Source organism: Lycium ferocissimum, chromosome 7, assembly GCF_029784015.1.
Source record: "Lycium ferocissimum isolate CSIRO_LF1 chromosome 7, AGI_CSIRO_Lferr_CH_V1, whole genome shotgun sequence".
Taxonomy (NCBI): Eukaryota; Viridiplantae; Streptophyta; class Magnoliopsida; order Solanales; family Solanaceae; genus Lycium; species Lycium ferocissimum.
This window is the reverse complement of record NC_081348.1, coordinates 9,335,475-9,360,633: the sequence shown is the minus strand read 5'-3', so window position 1 is coordinate 9,360,633 and position 25,159 is coordinate 9,335,475. Positions and strand designations below refer to the sequence as shown.

The 25,159-nt window shown below is 35.0% G+C and overlaps 2 protein-coding genes across 3 annotated transcripts; one reads left to right on the top strand and one right to left on the bottom strand.

The window, feature by feature from the left end:
• Positions 1-10,468: 10,468 nt before the first annotated feature.
• On the top strand, positions 10,469-15,559 carry LOC132063288 (acyl transferase 4). Of its 2 annotated transcripts, XM_059455766.1 has the most exons (4): positions 10,469-10,557; positions 10,801-11,247; positions 14,074-14,557; positions 14,963-15,559. In XM_059455766.1, the coding sequence occupies exons 2-4, from the start codon at positions 10,822-10,824 to the stop codon at positions 15,457-15,459; spliced, it is 1,407 nt and encodes a 468-aa protein (XP_059311749.1). In that variant the 5' UTR covers positions 10,469-10,557; positions 10,801-10,821; the 3' UTR covers positions 15,460-15,559. The 2 variants fall into 2 exon arrangements, with proteins under 2 accessions (XP_059311749.1, XP_059311750.1); XM_059455767.1 differs by lacking the exon at positions 10,469-10,557 and having other exon boundaries at positions 10,657-11,247.
• A 1,487-nt stretch (positions 15,560-17,046) lies between these two features.
• On the bottom strand, positions 17,047-22,966 carry LOC132063287 (uncharacterized). Its single transcript, XM_059455765.1, has 7 exons — positions 22,640-22,966; positions 22,493-22,567; positions 21,597-21,654; positions 21,419-21,474; positions 20,095-20,157; positions 19,940-20,008; positions 17,047-17,679 (listed from the first exon to the last, which is right to left on the bottom strand). Exons 1-7 carry the CDS (start codon positions 22,697-22,699, stop codon positions 17,380-17,382), a joined length of 681 nt encoding a protein of 226 aa, XP_059311748.1. The 5' UTR covers positions 22,700-22,966; the 3' UTR covers positions 17,047-17,379.
• Positions 22,967-25,159: the final 2,193 nt, after the last annotated feature.

The window sequence follows — 25,159 nt, the reverse complement described above, 5'->3', positions numbered from 1 at the left end:
CACGTGTTGTGCTACCCATATGTAGGGATGTATTGGACAACCTAACGATGATCAGGTATTTTATCATAATTATGGTTGTTAATGGCGTTTTGATATAATTGTTACGCTTATGTGTAATTTATTTATTTTATTATCATGTAATTTTATGTTCTTTCTATCGTAGTTTGTGTGGCAGCCTTATTCAGAGGCCATCATTAATGGACTCCCTGAGTGCTGTCGGCGTGGCCAAGATATTTGGATGGCGCAGGTTCCCCTTATTTGTGGGATCTATCGAGAGTGGCACATGCCGCACCGCGTTCTCAGATAGTTCGGTAGGAAGCAACATATTCCTGGACCATGTGCTGAGATTGATCCTTCTCATTACAAACGTGACAAACGGTATGCTATAACAGTGGAGGTTCAACAAAATTTTGCACAGACGGAGCTTTTGTGGGAAAATCGTCGAGAAAGGGTAATTCTGGCCCAGTATGAAACTGAAGACCCAGAGTCATTATCAGAGTATTTTTATTGGTATCGACGTCACTCGCGCACTTTTATAGGAAATCCTGCGCATAATGTGCCTAGAGGATACCAACACATGGCAGGCAGGCATGAGGCACTGGTACGTACATTACATTCCATTAGATGTTTGATGTCTTTATAGGTGTCTTAGACCACTATCAAATCTTGTTATTTATTTATTTATTTATTTTAGGCTTTAGGACATCAAGAATCGTATAGGTTGGCTCAGCAGACTATCCAAGATCCAACCAAGTCTAATGAAGTGAAGGAAGTAGCACAGATGTTTAGCCGCATTAGTACAGGGTCCATGGGCGCTGCCTCTCTCTAGGGACGATGTTGAGTTTCGCTCCCATTATACACCACCCGGCAGAGTATGTTGAGCCGCCTCGAGCAAGTGCCTCGTCGTCGATCAACGTCCTAATGTACCAAGACTGCGCGCGTGGTAGAGGACGCCAATCGGGTAACGTACGTGGTCGAGGTCCGTGGATCACCAGTTGGTTGATGACAAAGAAGTTCGTTTTGATCAAGATATGCCCAACTCAACGATGCCTGCAGCTGATGACGCATATCACCCAATAATGGATTTTGGTATGTCCAGTTCATCGACGTCTCCTCCCGAGGTCCAATCACCAGCGGTAATTAGAAGTGAGGGGCCTTTTCAAGCATTCACATCGTCTGAGCCTATTAGCTTCGCAGTTATGGCCCAACAGTTTGGTGTTCAGACAGGCAGCTCTTATGGGATGACTAAGGGGCCTTTACCTGCATTCACTGGACAGAGCTCTTCAATTGGAAGGAGACTGAGTTTTACCGACGTGAGTATTCTAGCCACTCAAATAGCTTGTAACTTGTTTAATTTTATTAATGTAATGGCTACCTTATGTGTCTATATTATTTATTTTGCATAGTCTCCCATGGCATTTGATCTTGGATCGTCACACATTCCTGTGCCGGACGTACAGACATTAAAGCCACAGGTTAGCTTTTAATTCAAAGTATTTGGTGACTTGTGGTTGTTATGTGGTGTTTTGTCTTCGTTGTTTTGGTTGTTTGTGTTGGTATATGATTTTGGAGGAAGTCCTTGTTACAGGAGAGATGCCCCAATTTTACGTAGACAATCAAAGTAATTGTCAAGAAAATTTATCTAACGAATCCAATCATACAAAAATAACTTCTATTTTTTATGGCATTTACAGGATGCGGGTGTGATACAAGAAGAAGTTCACCAACGTAGATCAAAACGAGAGCGGCGGCAAACTCAGTGTGGCACGGGGGGGAAAAAGGGACACTGTAAAAATTAAATTTTTATGAATTATTGAATTTATCTCAAATCTCAATAGTTATGTAATCTTTGAAGAATATATATTGTGTGTTGAATAAAGGTTAGATTTGAATGCTTGATAATGTTTTACAAGAAAAACAATTGCATTCTTGATGTTACGACTACATGGCAGATTTAATGACTGCATGGCAGACGAACGTTTACGTGCATATAACAATTTTCATGCATTAGTTACTGCAAAACTGCCAACGTTTTGCAACAATTCGTTTTGTTGCAAAACATATTGTTGCAAAACGCTGGCCTGCCTACGTTTTGCAACAATTCATTTTGTTGAACTTGGCCGGCCAACGCAAAGAATAATTGATTCTTGAAATTTTTTTACGCCGTAGAATCCTTGCGGTCGTCAAATCACGCATGCGGTTGTAAAAGCAAAATAGTATTGGCAATTTGTAAAATTTTAGTTGTTAAGGCGTTGCACGTATGCATGCGATAATCAAATCTATGCAATCGTCAAATCAAGCATGCATTCGTAAAATCAAACAAGAATATATTTTTTCAACATCAGCATTATCTTGTCCGTGAATCATTTGTTTTATATACCACTTCTCTCTTGCATTCATCAATAATTTTTACATTTGTATTCTGCATATCTCTCTGAATTCTCCACTTCTTCCTTGCATTCTCCACTTTTCTTAAACATTTGTATTCTGTTGAAAATAATCTGGCGGAAAATTATGTAAGAGTTAACTTATATTGGGGTGGTGAAGTTGTGTACGAAAAAGGTTCAGTGAGATATAACCGTCGTGCGGAAGCCGTACAAAGGTTTCCAATTTCCCTCAAATACGATCGTCTACAACGTGTTTTTAGAAGCAAAATGGCCATAACTGATCCTAACCTTTCAGTGGTTATCACTGGACGATATCCAACATCAATTACGGCTAGGGGATTTCCCATTTACGAGGAAACTCTTATTTCGGACGATGACTCCTTATCGTTATTTCTTCGAAGTCCTGCTATATTTAGCAATCATATCAGTATAGCGACACTTGACATGTATGCAACTGTTGAACGCTCTGCTAATATTGAAGCACCCACTGACGATGAGTTTGATATTCGGGATACTACGTATCTTCCCGCTATGAATATTGGGCTTCAAAGAGGTACACTTCAACAAGAAACAATGATAGGAGTTGGTAACCAATCACATAACTTTGGTTGGACTATGCAGAGCTGTGATATTCCTGGACCGAGTAGTGCTCCAGATTCAAGTGAATTAGGTGGCGGGAGTATAGTTCGATATCGCCCTACTCAAGTAGAGTCATTTACAGAAAGGTAAATATAACGATGTTTTTTTCGCTTAAACTAGGAGACTTCTAACTAGTTGTTTCTGAGATTTGAACCCCTTGAATTTTTCTATGTTTGTAGGTGTAACGATTTTGAAGAAAATTCCGTATTAACTCAGCTCACACAAATTGTTAGCAATAATGATGTAGCTAATGATCACTCCGGCGAGTCAGATAGTGATATCCCATTAGATCACACAGAAAAAGACGATGATCACTCATCTGACGATGATGGTCATTCTTATGAAGACATTACTGCTCGAAGTGATGGTAACGTTAGCTACCGTTCTAATGCGATTCCGTATTTGGATAACACAGAAGAAGGCCCGGATGATTTTGCTTTCATGAGAGATGACGGTCCGCGATTCGCACTTTGGGATTGTAAAAAACCCGAATTTATCGATCGTTAGTATGGTGGCGATGAATATTCTTTTTATTTGTTGGCCCATTTTTACGGGTTGATAATTTTCCTTGTATTATGCAATTAGGTATGTTATTTCGAACAAGAAGGAAATAAAAGGCGCAGCGAGACAATATTGTCCGAAAGAAAAGAAAGAGTTCATTTGTGATCGATCCAAAGGTAAATTTTGGAGGGTTATTTGCAAGCGTCATATGTTGGGATGTGAGTGGATGATCCGTTTTAGAGAAATTTCAAGTGGTATGTGGAAGGCGGTGCAAAGCGGATCTCCACCATTGTCTCACGATGATTACGTAAAGGATCATTTCAATTTGAACAGTCACCTAATTGCTACTACGTTGATACCATATATTATGGTCGATCCATACATCGGTATTAAGTCGATTCAGAAAAATAAAAGGATTGCATTTGTTTACTCCTAGTTATAGAAAAGCACAAAAGGGGCGTAAGAAAGCTATTGAAATGGTATTTGGTGATTTTGAAACCTCTTTCAAGACATTGCCCCGATACATGGCTGCCTTAAAATATTTCAATCCGGGACCGTTGTTGAGTTGAAGCACGAATCAACTACAATGCAAGGTGAACACATCTTCAAGTTTCTTTTACGGGCTTATAAACCAAGCATCGATGGATTCAAAAGTTGCAGGCCTGTCATCTCAATAGACGGTACTCATCTGTACAGTAAGTATGAGATGAAACTGCTAATTGTTGTTGGAATTGATGTGAACAATAACATTTTTCCACTTGCATATGCTATTGTTGCACGTGAGAGCTTTGAGTCTTGGATGTGGTTCCTTGTGTTGTTGTGGAGACATATTGTTCGTGAGAGACAAGGAATTGAACTTATTTCTGACCGTCATCAGGGCATCTTGCAATGTGTCCAACCACATGATTGGTTACAACCACCATCCACATATCATAGGTTTTGCGTTCGGCATTTGAAAAGCAACTTCAATAAAAAGTTCCTCAACAGTGACCTTGAGAACCTAATGTGGTTGGCGGCTACAGAGCACCAGAAGAAGAAATATAAAATGAGGATGGAACAAATCAAAACAATGTCACCTCCAAATAAGATCTGTGGTTAAAATCTCTTCCGGAGGAGAAATGGACATTGCATAAGGACAACGGTCATAGGTGGGGGGCTATGACAACGAATGTCTCCGAGTCTTACAACGGTTTATTGAAGAAAGCTCGTGGACTGCCCGTTACTGCCATGGTCCGTTATACGTTTAAAAATCTTGTTGATCGGTTTGTTGAGAGAAGCACCCTTGCTGATTTGTTGATTGCGGATAAAAAGTTTTGGCCGCGCGCTGTTGAAAAGAAGTTTGATGAATACTGGGAGAGGTCCCTAAAGCATACTGACATGCAGCAATACAATGCAACTGAAGGGGTCTTTGAGATTCTGACATTTGCACACGAAGGTAAGGGCGGAAATATCCATAAAGTCTCCGCCAAGGGAAAAAGTGTTCGTGTGGGAAATGGAGAAACTACCATATTCCATGTTCACATGCAATTAAATTTTGTGATATCCGGGGAATTCAACCAAAGGACTATGTTAGCAAGTACTACAGTTGCAGGTTTTACAAGCAAACGTGCAGTGGAAATTTTTTACCGTCAGGGTGATGAGGTATATTGGCCACCTTCTCCCTTCGCTTAATTGCAAACACCGAATACGAGCGAACTTCGAACGCGGACTACAACTAGAAGGAGGAATGAAATGGATATAGCTCTTTGCTCGTATGGCTAGAAAGTGTAGTACGTGCAAGCAAACAGTCATAACAAGAATCGTCGCCCCAATGTAATCAGTAGTTATTGTTGCTTGTTGGTTTTTATGTTTTTTCTTAACTTGTACGATTGTTGTTTTCTTATGTAATCTTCCAAGAATATATAACATGTCTTGTGCCGTTTAATAGTTATCATGTAATTTAACATTTATTACTTAGTTAATGTGTGACGTTTATTTAACTTATATTTTATTTTTTATTTCGTTCGCATATATAACACATATTTAATTATTGCATGTGTTAAAATATTTATTTGAGTTATTCACTAAAATTAACTATATGCTTAAAAAATTAAAAAAATCAATAAAAAAAAATTATTAAAAACATAGCCGAATATGATTTAAATAGAGGCAACGTCTTACAAACTAAACCCTAAACCGTGCGGGAAAAAATTAATGAAACGTAAAACGTGGAGGGATCCACGTTTTACAAAATATATTTGTAAAACGTGGATCCCTCCACGTTTTACGTAAAATATTTTTTTTTCGGCTTCAACAATCTGACAATTAAAAAAAAAATTGGGGTATAACGTGGATCAGCCCACGTTATACCCCTTTTGGTATGTAAATTTTTGGCCGCCCCCTTTTAGTTTATACCGTGTATTTTTATACCCTTTTGGCTCCGGACTCAATTACCTCTTCTATTTCAAAGGAATTTGCCTTGATGATTTGGGTTTGATACTAATGAAGTCTCAATAACCTAGCTTCTTTCGTTAAACTCACATTTAGTAGATAAATCTTTAGATGTCATAACTCATAAATAGGATTATTAGGATTTCCAAATAGGAAATTTTGAACTATGAGAACTTGAAACATGCAATTAGGAGATTCTAGAAATCCAATGATCGTCAATTATAATTGGTCCATCCTATTTTTTATTAACAAAAACAAAAAGTCGTTATGTTTCTCCTTCATCTTTGTATTTTTTTTTTTCATCTTTAAACTAGAGACATGACGTGATAGAAAGACAGAATAGCTAATTACCTTTTTTCTCATTTAAATTAAGCAAAAATAATAGAAGAAATTCACGCAACTTGATTTCGCAGATTTGGATCGATAAATAAGATTTCGCTTTTTCACTCCTTTCCATTCATCTTTGTAGTTGCTATATTTCTTTACGTTCTTAGTAGGTTTAACAAAGAGGATATTATGAAAGCATTGAAATCAAATTTTCTAACAAAAGGGAAAAAGTTAGAAATACACATATATTAATCAATGCACATAAGGAAAATCCATCCAAATTTTGTTAGACGTATATATGTTGATATGCACGTAAAGGATAAAATTCTAGAAATTCTGATCTTTCTCGATGTGTTCTTCTAAAAAAAAAAAATATATTATATGATTTTCAAATCTATTTTCTGATGACTCCAACCCATCCAAATATTTAGACATATGCACATGAAGTGATTAAAAAAAAATTATCTTGCTCAACGTGCTCTTTTAAGAAAAATTAATAATATTAAATGATATTAAAATCTATTTCCTGATGACTATAACCTAAGCCAAGGGGTGAAAAGTTTTTATAAAGCTATGTTAATAATATAATGAGTTAAAACTCGAAATTTAATAACTAAAAAAAAGAACGAGTTTAAGTATTTCGAAAATTCAATTTGCTCAAAGCATGAACAGTCAATTTGCAAGATAATATCATTAGAATTGCAAATAATTCAAATAGTGAGTGACCACTTTTTGATATGGAGAAGAAAGTGATTTCACACATTTCCAAGTAAAAAAACAACCGTAATCAATATCATGCACAGTTGAAAACTCTTCAAATTCAAGTTAACAACAAAATTATGAAAGAATAAAAGTAAAAAATTACTGCATTAATCAAACTAATAATAAAATAGAAAATGCAAAGACGCAATTATGCAAATGAGTTAAATACACATTCTAATATTCTATCAAGGCTTTGGTTTAATCTATTCGGATATGAAACACTAAAATGATTTTTTAACATAATTTCTATATCAAAATATTATTAAGAGGATTATTTCATATATTTAAATTTTTAATAATTTTTTCTTTACAACCGCGCGAAGCACAGACAAATTTATTAGTTGTAAAATAAAAAATAAAAAAGTGGAAACAAAGCAGAAGAGTGAAAGGGTAAACATAGTAATTACAATATATAGTATTAAATAAGAAAATCTACTTCTTGCGAAAACAAAGACAAAAATAAATAGAAACACCGTAAGAACGAAAAAGGGGTCAAATATACCCCTGTACTATTGAAAAATGGTCAAATATACCCTCTACCGGTATACTATTATTCAAATAACTCCGTTAAATTTATCGAAAGTGAACATTCAATTAACATTTGATGAGGTGAATGTTATGAAACACTGCACGCCCCTAACCCATTTTACCCTCCCCTCCACTAACATTACCTCTGCCATGCTCACCGCCATCTTGACCATCTCTATATCTAAAAAAGATGACTTCGCACAATGAGATAAAGTAGAATTTAGTGCTACCTCTCTACTCTTTGCTCCATCTAATCACTATCCCGGCGATCATCCTATTACCCGTGGACTTTGGATCAGTCAGCTTTATCGTGAAGCAAAATCATGGTTCCCGATTTTAATTTGCTGTTTCTGTTTCCTCTTATGGTGGAATTATACCATTTGTTTCACCCGAAAAATATTTTGATGTTGTTTCTTAATGCAATGGAAAGCTTGTTATTTGCCTGGATAGAAATTTTAGTAATAAACTTGTTTATACTTTGACATAGTTTCGCTAGATCCAGAAAAATTACTTACTTTGATCGCGGCAATCTTCTTTGGTTCCTTACGATTTTTTTATTTTTATTTTTTGTTCCTCCTATCCATTGATTTCTATGGGACCTTATTCCCAAGAGATGATCATGATGGCGATGATGGTGAAGGTAATGGTGGGGGAAGGAAGAAAATTTTAGGGGTGGAAGAGTAGAGGGAGGGGTAAAATGGGTTATGAGCGGTGAGGTGGCGTGTGTCACGTCTATTCACCTCATCAAATATTAGTGTCACGTAGGACTGAATGTCCGCATTGGACAAACTTAACGGAGGAAGAATATATTTGAATCAATAATATAATAATAGGGCTATATTTGGACTGAGGGACATTTTTTTTGCCCTTTTCCAATAATACATGGGTATATTTGACCCTTTTCCGCAGTAAGAAACTTCTCGAGCAATTTCTGTCGTGCCTGATGTTACCATTAGGCCGGCTTCAATTCAACAATTTTTTAATTGAGGTTTTATTAGCTGATTTTATTGCCAGTCCTAACATATCCCAATTGTTATAATGTCACACAAAAACAGGAATTTTTTTGAGAAAAGTGGATTGATGCATTTCAGCAACTTTGACCAATTTGTTTTTGTCAAGTCTTAGGTATGCTACACATTGGTTAAGAAAGAGGCTGGGCAGAATTATCACAAGAGAAAGTATCGGGATGGGCAGTAGACAATTATGACAATCTTACTCCAAGTTTGTCAAAAGCTTCGCAATTTTTTTGAAAATAATTGGTACTCTCACTTCATAACACGTGTAAATTTAGTATTTTTATTTTGCTTTAAAATAAGTGTTTACTTACATGATCAAGAAGGAAGTAACTTTAATTTTCCATATTTGTTCTTATAAAGTGCTAAGTGACAAGGTTTCAACGTGTCAAGTTAATCGTTACGTAAATTTTAATTATATGTAGTTTAGTAATTTTTTTTTTTTAAGTAGTTAGTTTTTTCTTAAGAAAAGTGCTAAAGGTTAAGTGGATACTTATTTTGAACCGAAGGAGTATTGAGTAATCTGACAAATTGAATGCGGCACAAATAAATTGTAATTTCTACTTTAGGATAGCTCAGGCAGACACTCTTATCCGAAAAGTGGAGTTGTTTGCCTTGCCACACCCCACCTTAGTGTTGGAAGTTCTAGCAATTGAGCAGCTAGGCAAAGGAATACTCTATAGCAATTTCATGTTCATTACATAAGAGATTGTGGATCTGTTCTTAGTGATCAAGACAACGGAATTGGGACAATTAGGTCGGTTGCTCTGGCCAGTAGCACACCAATAGGTAGATTTCCATTTTTGTGTCGTTTGGGTATAGGTCAGGAGCAATCATAATTATTGATGAAGAGGAACGCTTAAAAGAGATCAAACATATGGCGGAGGAGCTTTCACAAAGGCTTATATAATAGCTGATAGTTGATGTCTCTAGCCTTAACTTCTTTAATTAATTGAAAGCTGATGGGAGTACGGCTTTCTTCAAGAAAGTGTCGAATATGATATTATATTAGTGAAGAGCTCTTAATCCTAGATAAGCAAGCGTATATGTCTATGGCTGGAAATATAGCAAGCTCTATTCTCAACTTAATTTCTCAGAGGCCTAAGGCCAGGTCGAAACTCATTAGCTCCTCATAGATGAAAGGATTCTAAATTCCATTATGTGATAATCAGGCAAAAAAGTAAATTTTAAACCGAAAATACGTTCCAAAACGTAGAATAAATTTGAAATGATATGTGTCATGGACGAATTTAGGTCTGGTAACTAAGAAGGATTACATAAATAAACGCAAGTCGATCCCAAGGGTGATTTTTGTCCCTTATGCATGTGATTAACCAATAATTTCGTCCACATTATATAAATCAATACAGATTCATGAATTTGAGCCATCCGGAGCGAACTTAAATAATTTATTCACTAGAATAAAAGAAAGGCTTGATTCTCAAGTTATGAAATGAAACAATTGAATCAATTAGTTGTGACATGGAGAATAATGTTTTTTGTACCAAAAACAAATGGAGAGTAATGATTTAAACACCACCATTTACCATTTTAAAAAACAAGAAAAAATGAAATGATAAACAAAAGAAAAAACGATTTGTTCTGTTGGTGTCGGGTATGGTAATATGAATATTCAGGAAAATAGACGGTATATATATTTTTGGTGTATGTTTGTGGTCTTCTATTCGTAAAGCTAAGTTACGTGTATAATATATACTGTCACCTAACTCTGAAAGAAAATACCTGTAAATAAATGAGAGAAGCTTAATTTATTAGTGCCTTACTCCCCAATGTCAAGCCAAGTTGTCAGTTTCACGGACGTACAAGTCAAGCAAACTTCTGGATTACTTCAACCGGCTATATAGTGGGTCTTGAGACCACTATAAATCTGCAACTACACTGTTATACATATATATGTTAGAATCAATAAAAATATAGCAGAATATAGTACCGTTTGCTACCGAATTGAGGTGAGGCTCCATCTTAGATATAAGTTCTCTTTGTTAGTCGAAGCGTTATCCTTTTTTTTTCCGTCTGAATCTTTGTTTGTTCTAGGAAAACAGAATTTGGTTAGAGTTGGCCTGTTAGAACTTAACGGTACAATACTCAATACTCAGCTTTTAAGTGCGGCTAGTGTCTTTTATTTTTCCGAACTTTCATTTGTTCTCGAGAAACAGGATTTGACTTAAGATTGCTCATTTTGTTAATTTCAGGATTTCTCTCAATTCTTTGTCATGGACTTTTTGGTGACTAGAAAGGGAGAAGGAGGCAGTTTCATAACACCATCAGGACAAGATCTGTCAGTCATAGACAGTTTAGCTGTCCTTCGATGCAATGCTCGTACACTGCATGTATTTAAAGGAGGAGACACTACTGTTATTCGAGACGCATTTTCAAAAGCTTTGGTTCCCTATTACCCACTTGCAGGCCGTCTAAAAATCTCACCGCACAATAACCAGCTGCTTCAGATTGATTGTTCAGCTCAGGGAATTTGGTTTGTGGAGGCTTCAGCTGATTGTACTCTCCATGATGTCGACTACTTTGATGAAGCTTCGGCTTTGGATGACAGTACTTTTGATAAACTTTTACCTCAGTTTCATTCTTCCACTCCACCTCCTGTTGGTTATGACTCTTTCACGGACCCATTGGTGCTTGTGCAGGTAAACAACTACCATAGATGATATACTCATCCCAATCTATGTTTGCATGATGCGAATTTCGAGAACCACAGAGTTTTTCTTTAACTGCGATTTTTCGTGTCTTTTAATATTTCAGATTATCAATTATTGTGACTTATAGTATCTTTTATGTAGTTTTTAAACATATAAATTTTATCTCAAAAAATTCAAAGTATGTCCGAATTCACAGTCAAGTTGAAAAAGTTTGACTCTCAAATTCAAAAAACACCACACAAATTAAGACAAAAGGAGTATATATCAACCTGCTGTTGTTTAATACTTTAACTAATTTTTGGGTACTTTGCATTTGTACAATGATATCAAACTTTTAGAAATCGCACTTTTTTTAGGAAATAACTTAAAATTCAAATCTAAATACCGCAAATCGGAAAATGAAAGAATATCTAGGGTCTGTTTGGAAAGCCACCTGGTAATTGGAATTGGTGTAATTACTAGGGTGGTAATTACACAGTATTGTAATCACAACGACTGTTTGTTTTTCATAACGTAATTATAGTGTAATTACAAGCGTACTATTTGATTGCACAAGTGTAATTATACAGTTAGTTTAATATAAAAATAAAATTTAATTATCAAAACTTAAAAATTAATATTTAAATAATATGTGCCTTTATAAATGATATTAAATTTGGTATTTAACAACACTTTATTTCTTGAAATATATTAATATTCATATATTTGTAACTAATGTTGTAAAAAGTAATTGATATATATTTTTCAAATTAATAATATTACAATTTTAATTAATTAAAATTAAAAGCAGACCTTTTTATGTGAAACATCATGGATTGGATGTTTGACAAAAAAAATTAATATTTATAAATATAATGTCATAATATTATTCAAATGTTTGACAAAAGAAAATCTATCAACTGTAAGTGAAAAATAAACAACATGCAATGTGAAATAATAAGTCAATAGTACTAAAGCAAATAAATTAAAATTGAAAATCTAACCTAAATTCAAAATAAAATAAAAAAGTTTAACATAACACTCTTATGTCAAATTCCAACATTACATAAGTTCCAACGTAACTTAAGTAAATATAATTCAAGTTTGTTAATGACTCATTCTTTCTAATATTAAGAGTGGTAGTTTCAAAAATTAGAATAATATCACAGTTATGCTAAATGAATTAAATAAAATTTAACAAATATACAAGCAATTACGGGAAATAAAGAAGTAAAGAAATGAGATATATAATAAAAAAAAAATTAAAACAAAAAATAACTTAAAAGTAAAAATAAAACAGAAATAAAAATAATAGAAATAAAATTAAATTAGAAAAGAAAAGAAAAGAATTAAAATAAAAACAAAAAAGAAAGAAACTAAAAAGTAATCCTATAATTATAGGGTGTAATTACACCCAATTCTCAACTCCCCCTTGAGAATTGGAGAGTGTAATTACATACTCTCAATTACACTCAATTCTCACATTATCAAGTAATTACTTGGTCAGACAAACAGGTTAAATTATGAAATTACACTTAATTACCCCAATTCCAATTACCCGAGTGGCTCTCCAAACAAACCCTAAACATCTTTGTAGCGAAAACGTCTATGTCGATGAAGTAACATTTAATATGACCATGCTTGCCAATATATTTTAGCAAAAAGTTCCAACTACTTTGCAAGATACCCTTTTAATAAAGCTGTAAGCATTCTTGCGGATATAATATAAGCCCGTTTGGGTTAGCTGAAAAAAAGTAATTTTTAAACATAAGTGCTGAAAATTATTTTATAAAAAAGGGTTTTTAGAAGTAAGGGTAGTAGGAATTAACAGAAAATATAAGGGATAAAAAGGTAAAGTTGTTGGTCAAACCAAAATGGTTTTTAAGCAACAAAAAAAAAAATGAGGATGAGCAACTTCTCGGTTTTGACTTATTTTAAGCACTTAATTTAATCTAAGCTATTTTCTATGTTATCAAACACCCAAATAAGTTAAAAAATTACTTGCAAGCTAATTTGACCAACTTATAAATCAATCCAAAGGGGCTCTATACCTTCTAGAGAGTACGTCTTGGAAGCAGGTAGGTTTCAGGGTTGGTACGTTTTACCATGCTTTTAATGCTTTTAATTATTGGTGACTTCTCGCAAAACATTATGCAATTAGTAGTGTAGATGGACATTTACACAGTGTGTGGTGCCTACCATGAAAGGAAGTGTATAAACCATCATAATTGAAGGTCAAAGAAAAAACATATTGAAAATTTTATAATTCTAAATTATTCACACTTGCAGTAAAATATATGGAGGTGTGTCTATTCTTGTGAGGGATTGTAGATCATTTGCTCTGAAAACAAGGCCATATATCTTCCTCTTTTCATGTTCTGGTTCTAAAAATTGTTCAATTAAGTCATTAATTAAAATTTATTTTTCACCTTTTTACTTTATAAATAAGATATATTTGTTCTATAGGTAAGATCATAATAGATTACAAAGAGAAAAAGTCCTCATAATATTAGGAAAAATGATAATATTAAAAAGTAAAAAAATGAAGAAAAAGGTTGATAATTTAGAGGGTAAAATAGGTATTTGGCCGGTTGAGTGACCTTCATAGTCATAGTTAAGTGATTTTCTTGTTTCCGACAAAAGAGACATTACTTTACTAGGTAATTTGTGATAGTTGAGTGACCAATTAAATAATAGACTACTTGAGCTTGTCATACGAACCCAAAAACTTTAAATTATGAATCCCTCCGTAGTTCTGTTTAGAGAACCAGGTAACCAGGTGGTAAAATAGTAAACGATATGAATGCTGGATATGATTATCATCATGATATGCAGGTAACTGAATTTAAGTGCGGTGGATATGTTATGGTACTTACTTTCTGCCATAGTATATGTGACGGACTGGGCGCAGCACAATTTCTGACAGCAGTGGGTGAGTTTGCCAGGGGTGTCGAGAAACTGAGCGTTGCGCCAGAGTGGTGCAGAGAGTATCTTCTTCCTTCTCCATCAGCACAAAAATTTGCAGATCATGAGAACAAAGACAACTCATCAATGTCACCACCACCGCTCACTATTCCAGTTCCAGATAAGCGGCTGGAGCATGCTAGTTTCGACATTCCCATGGATGAGATCAATCCGCTCAAACACCAAGTGATGCAAGAGTTAACAATGGACCAAAATGTATTTTGCTCCTCTTTTGAAATTATAGCTGCTACTTTGTGGAGGCAACGAACCCGAGCAATTTTAAATCTTACAAACGACAAGAAGAATCCATCCATCTCCTCGTCGAATACAAGCTTCATTACTGCAGATAATGCAGGTCAGGGCCGAAGCTATAACCGGCGAAAGGCGGTCAGGGGTGGTTAACTGACCATCCTTCGCTCCATATTATATTGTGTGTATATAGATTAAATTATGTATGTATAATTAGCGAGAGACAAATTTTGTAGCTAAACAACAAAATTTTAAGATTTAGCGATGGATTACAAAAAAATGATAACTAAGAGCTAATACAAACAAAAATGGAATTAGCTACGAACTCCATCCCTAATCCGTCGTTAATTTGCTGTTATGTGATAATACACGGCGGATTATGTTGTTTAGCTACATAATTTGTCCATCCTAATTCCTATCATTTAGTAGCAGCGACAGATAAACGACAAATCTCGAAACTAATTTCAGTTCTTTTAAGTATATATTTTGACAAAGTTTGCCACTGATGCAGGTGGTGATGAAGTGAAACTGGTGTTTTTTGCTAATTGTCGGCAACTGGTTCCGCTACCAGATGGGTTCTACGGGAACTGTTTCTTCCCAGTGACCGTGACGGCTTCGAATAAAATTGTGGCGCAAGCATCTCTTGCTGAGGTGGTGAAGCTGATCAAAGATGCCAAGGCTAAGCTACCAGAGGAATTTTCACGATGGATCAATAACAAGACTAACAAATCTATGAATGATGATCAATTAAATGATCCATTTGCGCCAGGGCCTGGAGTGGGTTATGACACATTGTTTATTTCAGAGTGGGGAAGACTAGGTTTTAACGAGGTTGATTATGGATGGGGCAAACCTGTGCATGTGATACCAGTACAAGGTTCTGCTGTTATACCTGTTGGAATTGTTAGCAGACAGCCTTTACCCAAAAATGGCATTAGGCTCATGACTTGGTGCGTCCACAGCCAACATCTTCCGATATTTCTTAATATGATGAACAGAGGATCGTGACGATGCTCTAATTAATTAATGTTTCCTGCTATCAAAGGCGCGTATTAATTAATTTGTGTGTACATGCCTGTGTGAAAAAATAACGTGATAGTTATATTAATTGGTGTTGTGTGCCTTGTGATTCACTTTCACAATTGTATCCAGATTATGACTGAAATCTTTATGTATCCACTTACGGGATGCTTGACATGTATAAACAAGGTAAATATCACACCACTTGTTGGAGAAACGTAACTCAATAAACGGAGTACTAATTGATCAAACTATTGTGCGGACAAAAGATATGAATACTAGCAATTGTTTTGCTATATATATATATATATATATATATATATATATCTAGTTATGTGCTATATATATAAAAGTATATTTTAACTAAAGAAATATAATTTGTGTTATACAAGCATACAACAACAACAATCATATACCCATTGAAGTCCCAGATTATATAAAAGAAAATTTTCATTCCACCCTTTAATATTTTAACTTCCATTTTGATGAAATTATTTAATTCAAATCAAATTTGGAACAGAGACATTATAACTTATGTATCCTAATTTTCTGAAGTTATTTAATTCTAAATAAATAATCTATACATAGTTAATGAACTTTTAAGACAAATACATAATTTAACTGTGTCTTATATTAGGGGTTCCTATGGAAAAAAATCTTTGGAGGAAGCGCTCCCCGAATAAAGCGGTTTATTTAATTGAAGTCAAATGCGGATATCGAGACCAATCGAAAAATCAAGAACGTGAAACATGAGGTAGGAGGTTCGATAGCTTTTGAAAAGTAGACTTTAAAAACAAAAACAAAAAAATTGACATAAATAAATAAGATTAGGACCTAAAAGTAATTAATTAAAAAGTTTTAAAAAAATTTGAAAATTATTATGAAATTTCAGGACTACAAATTTTTAGCTTTTGAAAAGTAGACTTTAAAAACAAAAAACAAAAAAATTGACTTAAATAAATAAAATTAGACATAAAAGTAATTAATGAAAAAGTTTTTAAAATTTTGGGAAATTATTGTGAGGACTACAAAAGTCCTCACATTCCCTCTTATATATAATAGTAATATATATATATATAAACTTCACTGCTATATAAAACTATTAAAGTATAGTTGGCATACAAACATAAGCGAAGCAGATTCAGATTTTGTCCCCAAGAAAAGTAGGACAGAGCAACTACGTACGTGGCCGGTGACAGGCTGTGTATAGCCTATTTTCCCAAAAATGCTTATTTTTTTTAATAAGTGCTTATTTTAAATAAAGTGAGGCGTTTAGCCAAACTTTTGAGAGAAAATAAGTGCTTCTCGCAGATGCATTTTTCAGAAGCTAAAAAAAAAAAAAATTGCCCAAAAAGCTTTTGAGAAAAAGTACATTTAGAAGCACTTATTGAAAGCTTGATCAAACACTAATTACTGCTCAAAAGTACTTTTAAAATTAATTGGCCAAACACAAACTGTTTTTCACTTAAAGTACTTTTTTTTAAAAGCACTTTTGATAAAAGTACTTTTCAAAATAAGCTGATTTTAAAAGCTTAGCCAAACAGGCATAATTATTTATTTCCTATAGCAGTACAATCACGACAACCCAAATTTCTTGATAACAACGGTACTTCAATTGTTATATGTTCTAAGAAGTGTACAAAATCCTCAGTGGCTTCATCCTACTCCAAAAAAGCAAAAACCTACCCCACGATGACTACACTGTTTAAACCATACTACAAAAATCATGGGTATCTTTAACAGAAATTTAATATTGTACGTACTTGAAGAAAAGAGCTAGTGAACATTCGGATCTATATGGTAGAACACGTGAAAAAAGGATGTGACAGTGAGTTTGTTTGGTTTTAGCTCCTGTCTGCACGTAGTTAAACCAAGGCAAATTCTCATTGATATATCAACATGCCACAGTCAATCATCATCACTTTCATCACTATAGGAAACTAAACTACCTAGGGTAACTGGTTCATGGTTGTCAACATTGGCTATAGGTCCTTTCACCAATCTTTGGGATTCTTCTGTTCCAGATTTGGATACGGTATCAACATCTGATGAAGGCTGTTTCTCATCATCATTGGATGTTTTTGTAGCTGTCAAAGAAGTATCGGAAGTTACCACATCCATCTTAGCTTTCTTTGCTTGTGGCTTGACTTTGACAATCATTCCCAATGGATTAGCTGGAGGATTCTTCCTCCCAATTAATGTCTGCTCCTGCATCAACAAAAAATGCAATGTGTTACATCTTGCCAAATATTGTTTCTTAACGGTACTGATATGCGTTACGGCTTGACAAATATTATATCTTAATGATTGTGATACACACCACACAAAACTCATTGCAAATTATAATCCTAAAATGGTCATTTAACAAGTACTCCCCTTCCCCTTGTAGAATGGCACGATTAGACAGAGTAGAATGAACGAGAAGTCCATTTATTATTGTATAAGATAGGAACCCTATGTCCAAAGGAACACGTGAAATACAGAATATATGCAACAAAACTTACCATTCAACTAAAATTGGATTTTTTTTATTTTTTTTTGGATAACCATTCATCTAAGATTGGAAATTAAACTTTAGGAGTTTAAAGGCAAAGCTTCTTTAGTAGAGCACATATTCCGGTTTGCAAAAGCTATCAGCTTTACAAAGCTTCAATCAATACTAAACAGAATTAAGCCGAGAAAAGAGCTTTCAGCACGTAAAATGTAAACTGAGAAGTGAGAAATAGATGCAGGATTACAGATACGAGAATATGAAGGAAGACATAAGCAGACATGCAACATGAGTAAGAAGCTGAGACTGGGACCTGTCACAGAAGGGAGCCAAATCTAAATCCACTTGCTGCTTTCAGTAAAAAAAATTAATAACCGTGCTGTCTAGGCCAGCTTTTAACAAAAGCATTTGGTTATCTAATAGCAACTTCCGTCACCTTCTTTAGCCTTTCAGCCATGAACTTTGCAAATACTTTATAGACAGTGCCCAGTAAGCTAATTGGCCTGAAGTCCTTAACCTCCCCTACCCCTTTCTTCTTACTAAAGCAATGAAAGTTGAATTGAGGCTTCTAGTGAAAGTGGCCTACAGGTAAAACCAGTTAACTGCTCTCCACAGATGTCCTTGAGTATATTCCAATATTTCTGGAAAAAGAACATGTTAAAGCCATAGCCTAGGTGCCTTGACACCCCTGAATTACTTAACAGCATTTTCCACCTCCTCCACAGAAAATGGTCTCTGGATCCATTCTTTTTCCTCATCGATTAATCTTTCAATTCCCTCTTCCACCCACAATGGTCTCCGTTTAGATTCTAAAAACAGTTTCTCATAAAAGCTCACTATGTGATCTTTAATGAGTTTTTCATCCTTCATCGCCTCGACCTCTATCATCATTTTATTAATACTATTGAATCTCTTTTCCCTCTTCCACCCACAATGGTCTCCGTTTAGATTCTAAAAACAGTTTCTCATAAAAGCTCACTATGTGATCTTTAATGAGCTTTTCATCCTTCATCGCCTCGACCTCTATCATCATTTTATTAATACTATTGAATCTCTTATGTGCATTTGAATGTCTACGATAAAAAATTGTATTCCTATCTTGTTCTACCCATAAACATCTGGACATTTGTCTCCTACTAATCTCTGCAGCGATAGCAATATCTTCCAATTCTTTAATGGTAGAAACTTTTTCAGAATCAGCATACTCATTATTAAGGTATTCTTAATCTTTGTTGACCAGTAATTGCCAAAAGATATTTTGAAGACCATGCTGCCCAGTAACAAAGGGTATTCCGAATTTCCATTTTTTTTTTTCTTAATCTTTCTTAACAATTGATATATAACCTTGCCAAATGCCAACTACATCTAGTGATGCTCTATAGAACTGATGGAGGATAAGAAACATGTACTAAGGCACCGGCCAAGTGTACCCCCCCCCCCCCCCCCCGACCGGCTCTAGGATGAACCTAGCTTTGTCATTTAAAAAAAGGGCAGCCCAGTGCACTAAGCTCCGCTATGCGCCAGCTTCGGGGAAGGGCACGACCACCAGGGTCTATTGTACGCAGCTTTACCCTGCATTTCTGCAAGAGGCTGTTTCCATGGCTCGACCCCATGACTTGGCAACAACATTTATGAAGACCATTGGTATCTCATTTTAGAGAGACGTGTATGAAATCAGAAAAAAGAAGTAAATTGCTGATAAATTAGATAAAAGGCCAACAATAGTGTCTAATTAATGTAACGTCATTTGACCATTTATTACTTTCTCATATAACTAAGGCCACAGAGCAGAAGTGAAGGCAGAGAATTTCCAAAATTAGATGTGATGCTGATAAAGCAGTGGCTAAGAAACTATAAGCCTTGAGCATAGGGAATTCAGTGGTTTATTTTTTTTTTTTTTTTTTTTTTTTTTTTTGAGAAATAAAAGAATTCAGTGCTTTTCTCAAGGCATAATCAGCTATAGCCTATAGAGACTACCTGGACTTTAGGAACTGGAGGCATCTCCTTGATTTCCTGTACAATGGTAGACTTTGCAGCAACAGCAGCCTAAAAAAACCAAGAATAGATTAGCGTTCTTCGTAGCCCTAGAGCAAACTTCCAGGCAATGGAGTTGAACAATGACAATAAATTACTTGAAAACTTCGCAGCTGCTCAGCTTCTTCATCCGCCACTTGCTTCTCATATTCTCTCCTTGACTAAATGAATCAACGAGTTAAAGAAAAAACTATCAAAGGTATGATGCATGCATAACTACGTCCATGTTACATTTGCGGGCACACCAGAGAAACAGACAGACATCAATATATGTACATATCCAAATGCATTGAGCAATTGATAAGTGGTGGGGCGTTATCAGCAATTGAAGCGATCAACAAGTTAGAGAGCATCTAACAGTTATATATTTATCTTCTTCTAATGCAAATTAACTGATAGCCTAATACCATCTTCTCAGGAAATGGTCTTTCTAATGCATAACAATAGTGGAGTTCACCATCATCAAAGCGTTATCACACACAAGGTTGTCAAGAATACACTAAATATGGTTTTCCTAAACTAATAAACAAATAAGAGATTGAAATAAACATATTCATGTAAGCAAAACCAAATTTCCATATATGTACTACAAAAGACCGTCATCATTTTCTTTTTCAAGTAGAACGAAATCATTTTGGCACATAGAATTGAATAACTTTACAACGCTACACCAAATGGAGTGTCATGCAAAGCAACAAGATAAGAAGCTGAAGAAAATACTAGACTTTATGCATGCGTACCAACACAGCCTTAATCCTAACTATTGATATCGCCTACAAGAACCTTTTGCTTCAATAGTGTTTTTTTCTTCAATAAGTTCACATGGATTCCAAGAGACATACGTCTTCAACAATTTCCCACCACGTTCTTTCATATTCATCTCGTCTCCTTTTAACATATTTAATCATTATAGTGTCACAACTAAGGACAAGTCCAATTTGGCGCTTCAGGACATGTCTATGTAATTTCTTAGAAACCTAGCTCACCACTAGGCTCGGATGAGATTGTTTCTAATTTTGTCTACTTTTGCATGACTACACCCCTCCATCATAACATCCGCATATACACTACAATCAACAAATTCTAGATAGTGAATCATGTGCATAATTAATTGTTTACATGAGGGTTTCTCACTTGAAGAAAACTATAAGGAACCTTATGCTGATTTAAGCAATTGAATATTGAGATAGTTATTCACTAATAGCCACTGCTCATGTAAACATTAAATCTCAACTTAGTCCATTAAATAAGTCCTTAAAGCAAAAATAGAACTTTCCCTATCAAATGTCACAAAAACCATGGGGAAGACAAAGCACGTGTAGCTTATCTATTGCGGACAGGACATCAAATATTGCCGCAGCATGTATAGATATCTGTTAGTGGTATCCCAAACAAACATAAAGAGCTCAAGCAACATCTAACCATATCAAGCTTCTCAAGAAACTCGGTCTCCTCCTCATCCAAGGCTTTGGGTGGACCTGCAAGAACATTAAGGAGATACATTTCCAACCAATTGTAAGTAAATAGTGCAAGTAGCAAAATAAATAATCACAGCCATTACACAAGAAACCAAGAAGGAAAAAGGACCTCAATTACTTACGGTGTTTAAAGCGTTCGTTAAATTCAGCATCTTTCTTGTCCTTGTTCTCCCTCAAGATCTGTGGTTTCAATGAAATTTACAACTTAAGCGGGAGAGTTTACAAATTTAAGTGCACATACCTATCAGAGAGCAGAACGCATGACCTAGAGCTACCTTCGCATAAAAGACTGAAACTGGAAAGAATAGTCAGTGAAAGGAAAACTAAGAGCAATATGTCTTAGCTATTCAATTAACTAAGCATGAAATACCCAAAGGCAAAGATACTACTTCGCCTAACCCAGTCGTTTCAACTCAGCCCTGTATTTGTGTCTTAAAATCCACTTAATATATCTAAATAATTTATGAAGAACCCATTTTCTAGAATATAGAACTCATAAATAAACCTAAAATCCTAGCTCCGCCTTTGGAGATACCAATTACTCTCTCTGTTTCAGTTTGTTTGCCTTCCTTTCCTTCATAATCCATTTCAAAAAGACTGCCTCTTTCCCTTTTTTTTTTTTTTTGGCAACTCTTTGATTTCATCTTTCCACATGGCATGTTTAAGACCATAAAATTAAAGGCATTTTGGTACATTCTATATATCTTTAATTTAAACCACAAGATTCAAAAGTCTTATTTACTTTCTTAAACTCCATGCCAAGTCAAAACCAGACAAACAAATCGAAACGGAGGGAGTACTAAAGTATTTGCTATGCTCCCATATGTGTACGAATCCCGCCGGATACATGCACTTTGCTGCTAAATTTGAGTGTATTTTGAAGAATTAACACGAATTACCCAAGTATCCACACACATTTGCAAGGTAAGTGATAAAAACATGTAACATAAATGGGAGGCAGACAAAGCAACAAAAAAGTAAATGACAAGCAAAAGCGAGCTATTGAATTATGTTGGACCTCATAAAGAGGGCGATCTCTCTGAGCAGTTCCGTCTTCAACCCGAGCACCACGAGTGTTCTTCAGTTCTGCCAACTACAAACAAACACACCTTTAAGCAAATAACTGAAACCCTTGTGGACAAAGGAAATAGGGCTACGGGTTTACCTGTTCTTCAGAGACAAAATTCATCAACCTCACTGGAGGTGGTAAATCTTCGTCCGCCATTGTGGGGTTCCAGTATATCAGTAACAGCACAAATTTATTTGAGCTGCTTCACCTTTTCAGGTAACTGAATTTCAATCCCTAATTCTATTCACAATATTGTCAATCACTAAATTGATTTATTTATGGGAACCAAAAAGAAATATTTCAAATTTGACCTCTTTCTCTACTCTTTAGTTTGCTCACTGACGAGGGAAGAAAGAGAATGAGAAATCATAGTCATTTCATCGTAGACGTAGAGTTATATTTTTCTCGCACCTTTTAATGGGTAAATTTAAACCCGTCAACCGGTTCGGGTTAACTTGGTTCAAACTGCAACTGACCAAGAAAACCGAACCCAAGTTAAACCGTATATTAACTATCGCGTTTTATTTTTTAACCGATTCTAGTTAAACCGTAAAACCGTCGAATAAAAAAAAAATTAATTGTAGCTGTTGAAATTTCTTAATTTGGACTGGCGTCAACGGTCCATTTGCAAAAATGGCCGTTGCCAAACGGTCCCAAACTCATATTTTGGCCCCCCAAACTTTTTTTTTTAACACTTTAACCCATCCCCTACCCCTATATAAATCCCTCTCCATTTTCATTTTAATCCACACCAATTCACTCTTCTCTTTCTCTCAAATCTCAATCTCTCAATTATAATTACTTTGCAATAATTAGCCACTTTAAATTTCTCTCAAATAAATATTATAAAGTCTTATTATAGTTTCAATTATTAATTTTGTAATTATAATATTGTTGGTGGAGTTGGTGATTTTGCAACAATCCGAAGTAGCTTTGGTGGATTTGCAATTCTAACCGCCTTCACTTTGTTGAAAATTAGTCCGATAATTTGGTACCTTCGTTCCAACTCTATCTTTATTTTTCGCAATTTAATTTACGCAATTTAATTCTAGTAATTTAATTTGTTGCAATTTATTTGAGTGCGATTTAAATTATTTCTATTTAATAATGGCGAAGAGATTTAGACGTGATGCACGTAGTAGTGGTATTGTTAGGGGTGGGCTTAATGAGGAAACATTTGTGGAAGAAACACCTAATTTAGGTATTGATGTTGGTGAAAATAATTCACTTTTAGGTCATGAGGCAATACAACAACATTATACCGACACTTTTAATGAAATTGATGATGATGATGATGATGATGAAACACAAGCCCCCAAAAATCCTATAGGAGATACAGATCCTGCACAATCACATACACAAGATAAACCGCCTAGAACTCGTAAGCCAACCGCTAAAATTTGAAATTTTATGACTAAGGATAAGGAAAGCCAAACAGTTAAATGTAACATATGTAAATAAGTATTTGCCTTTAGGCAAGGACCTAGTAAGGATGGTAGAACGGGTACACTAAATGGTCATATGAGAAAGAAACATATGGATGTTTGGGGAGAGCAAACGAGTTCAAATGTGGGGGTATTTAAATGACGATAGACCCACGAACCGGTAAAAATTTCATGTATGACAAGAAAAAAGAGCATGTAGAAATAGCTAAAATGGTAGCTTATGATTGTTTACCATTTTCCTTTCCTTCGGGTTTGGGGTTTGTTACTTACATTCAACGTTGTTATAATTATTTGAGGGTATTCCTAGAAGTACTTGTAGAGCGAATGTTATAGATTTGTATAAAAAATATAGATTTTATTTGCGCCATGTATTTAATTCTTTAAATTGTAATGTTTATCTTACTGCAGATTTGGGTCTTAGTCTTAACAAGTTAGATTTTTTTGCTATTACATGTCATTGGGTTGATGATAATTGGGTTATGCAAAAAAGAATTATAGCTTTTTTATATGATGAAGGAAAAGATCGTCACGATGGAAAAATTTTAGCGGATTCAATGTCTACTATTATGAGATTTTTTAACATTTATAGAAAAATACTTTGTATTGCTTTAGATAATGCTTCTAATAATACAAAGGCGATTGGTCTTTTAAAAAGAGAATTAAACCCTCCGCTAAAAAATATTTTTCATGTGAGATGTAGTTGTCATATTTTAAACTTACTTGTTAAAGATGGTGTCACAACCCGACTAGAGCCATGACGGGTACCTGGGGCTGACCACCGAGTACCACTCATTCTATTACTCATCCTGCGTTCATTCATATTTCTTATGCTCATAATCATAGAAAAACTATTTTCATTTGAAACATATTTACCTTTATATACATAAGTTCCCTTCGGCTATCAAAATAATATATACATACGATGAGAAACTCGCGAGACCATACTACCCACACATACGTATCTACGAGCCTCTACTGTAGTACTAGACATACGGACGGACAGACCCCGTCATGCCCAAAACATATATACACAAAAGAATATATCAATGGCACCTCCGAACAACGGAGTGCTCTCGGTCGCCTAGTAGCTCCTACGAATCTGGATCACCTCCCTGTCTACCTGTGGGCATGAACACAGGTCCAAAGAAATGGACGTCGGTATTAACATTGT

What these genes read in the sequence shown, in the direction of transcription:
- LOC132063288 (XM_059455766.1), top strand. Translation starts at nt 10,822, where the DNA reads ATGGACTTTTTGGTGACTAGAAAGGGAGAAGGAGGCAGTTTCATAACA. An exon ending in ACCCATTGGTGCTTGTGCAG is followed by an intron (nt 11,248 to 14,073) that starts GTAAACAACTAC and finishes CATGATATGCAG; the next exon opens with GTAACTGAATTTAAGTGCGG. An exon ending in CATTACTGCAGATAATGCAG is followed by an intron (nt 14,558 to 14,962) that starts GTCAGGGCCGAA and finishes CCACTGATGCAG; the next exon opens with GTGGTGATGAAGTGAAACTG.
- LOC132063287 (XM_059455765.1), bottom strand. Translation starts at nt 22,699, where the DNA reads ATGGCGGACGAAGATTTACCACCTCCAGTGAGGTTGATGAATTTTGTC. An exon ending in TAACGAACGCTTTAAACACC is followed by an intron (nt 21,475 to 21,596) that starts GTAAGTAATTGA and finishes ATGTTCTTGCAG; the next exon opens with GTCCACCCAAAGCCTTGGAT. An exon ending in CTCCAGTTCCTAAAGTCCAG is followed by an intron (nt 17,680 to 19,939) that starts GTAGTCTCTATA and finishes TTGTTGATGCAG; the next exon opens with GAGCAGACATTAATTGGGAG.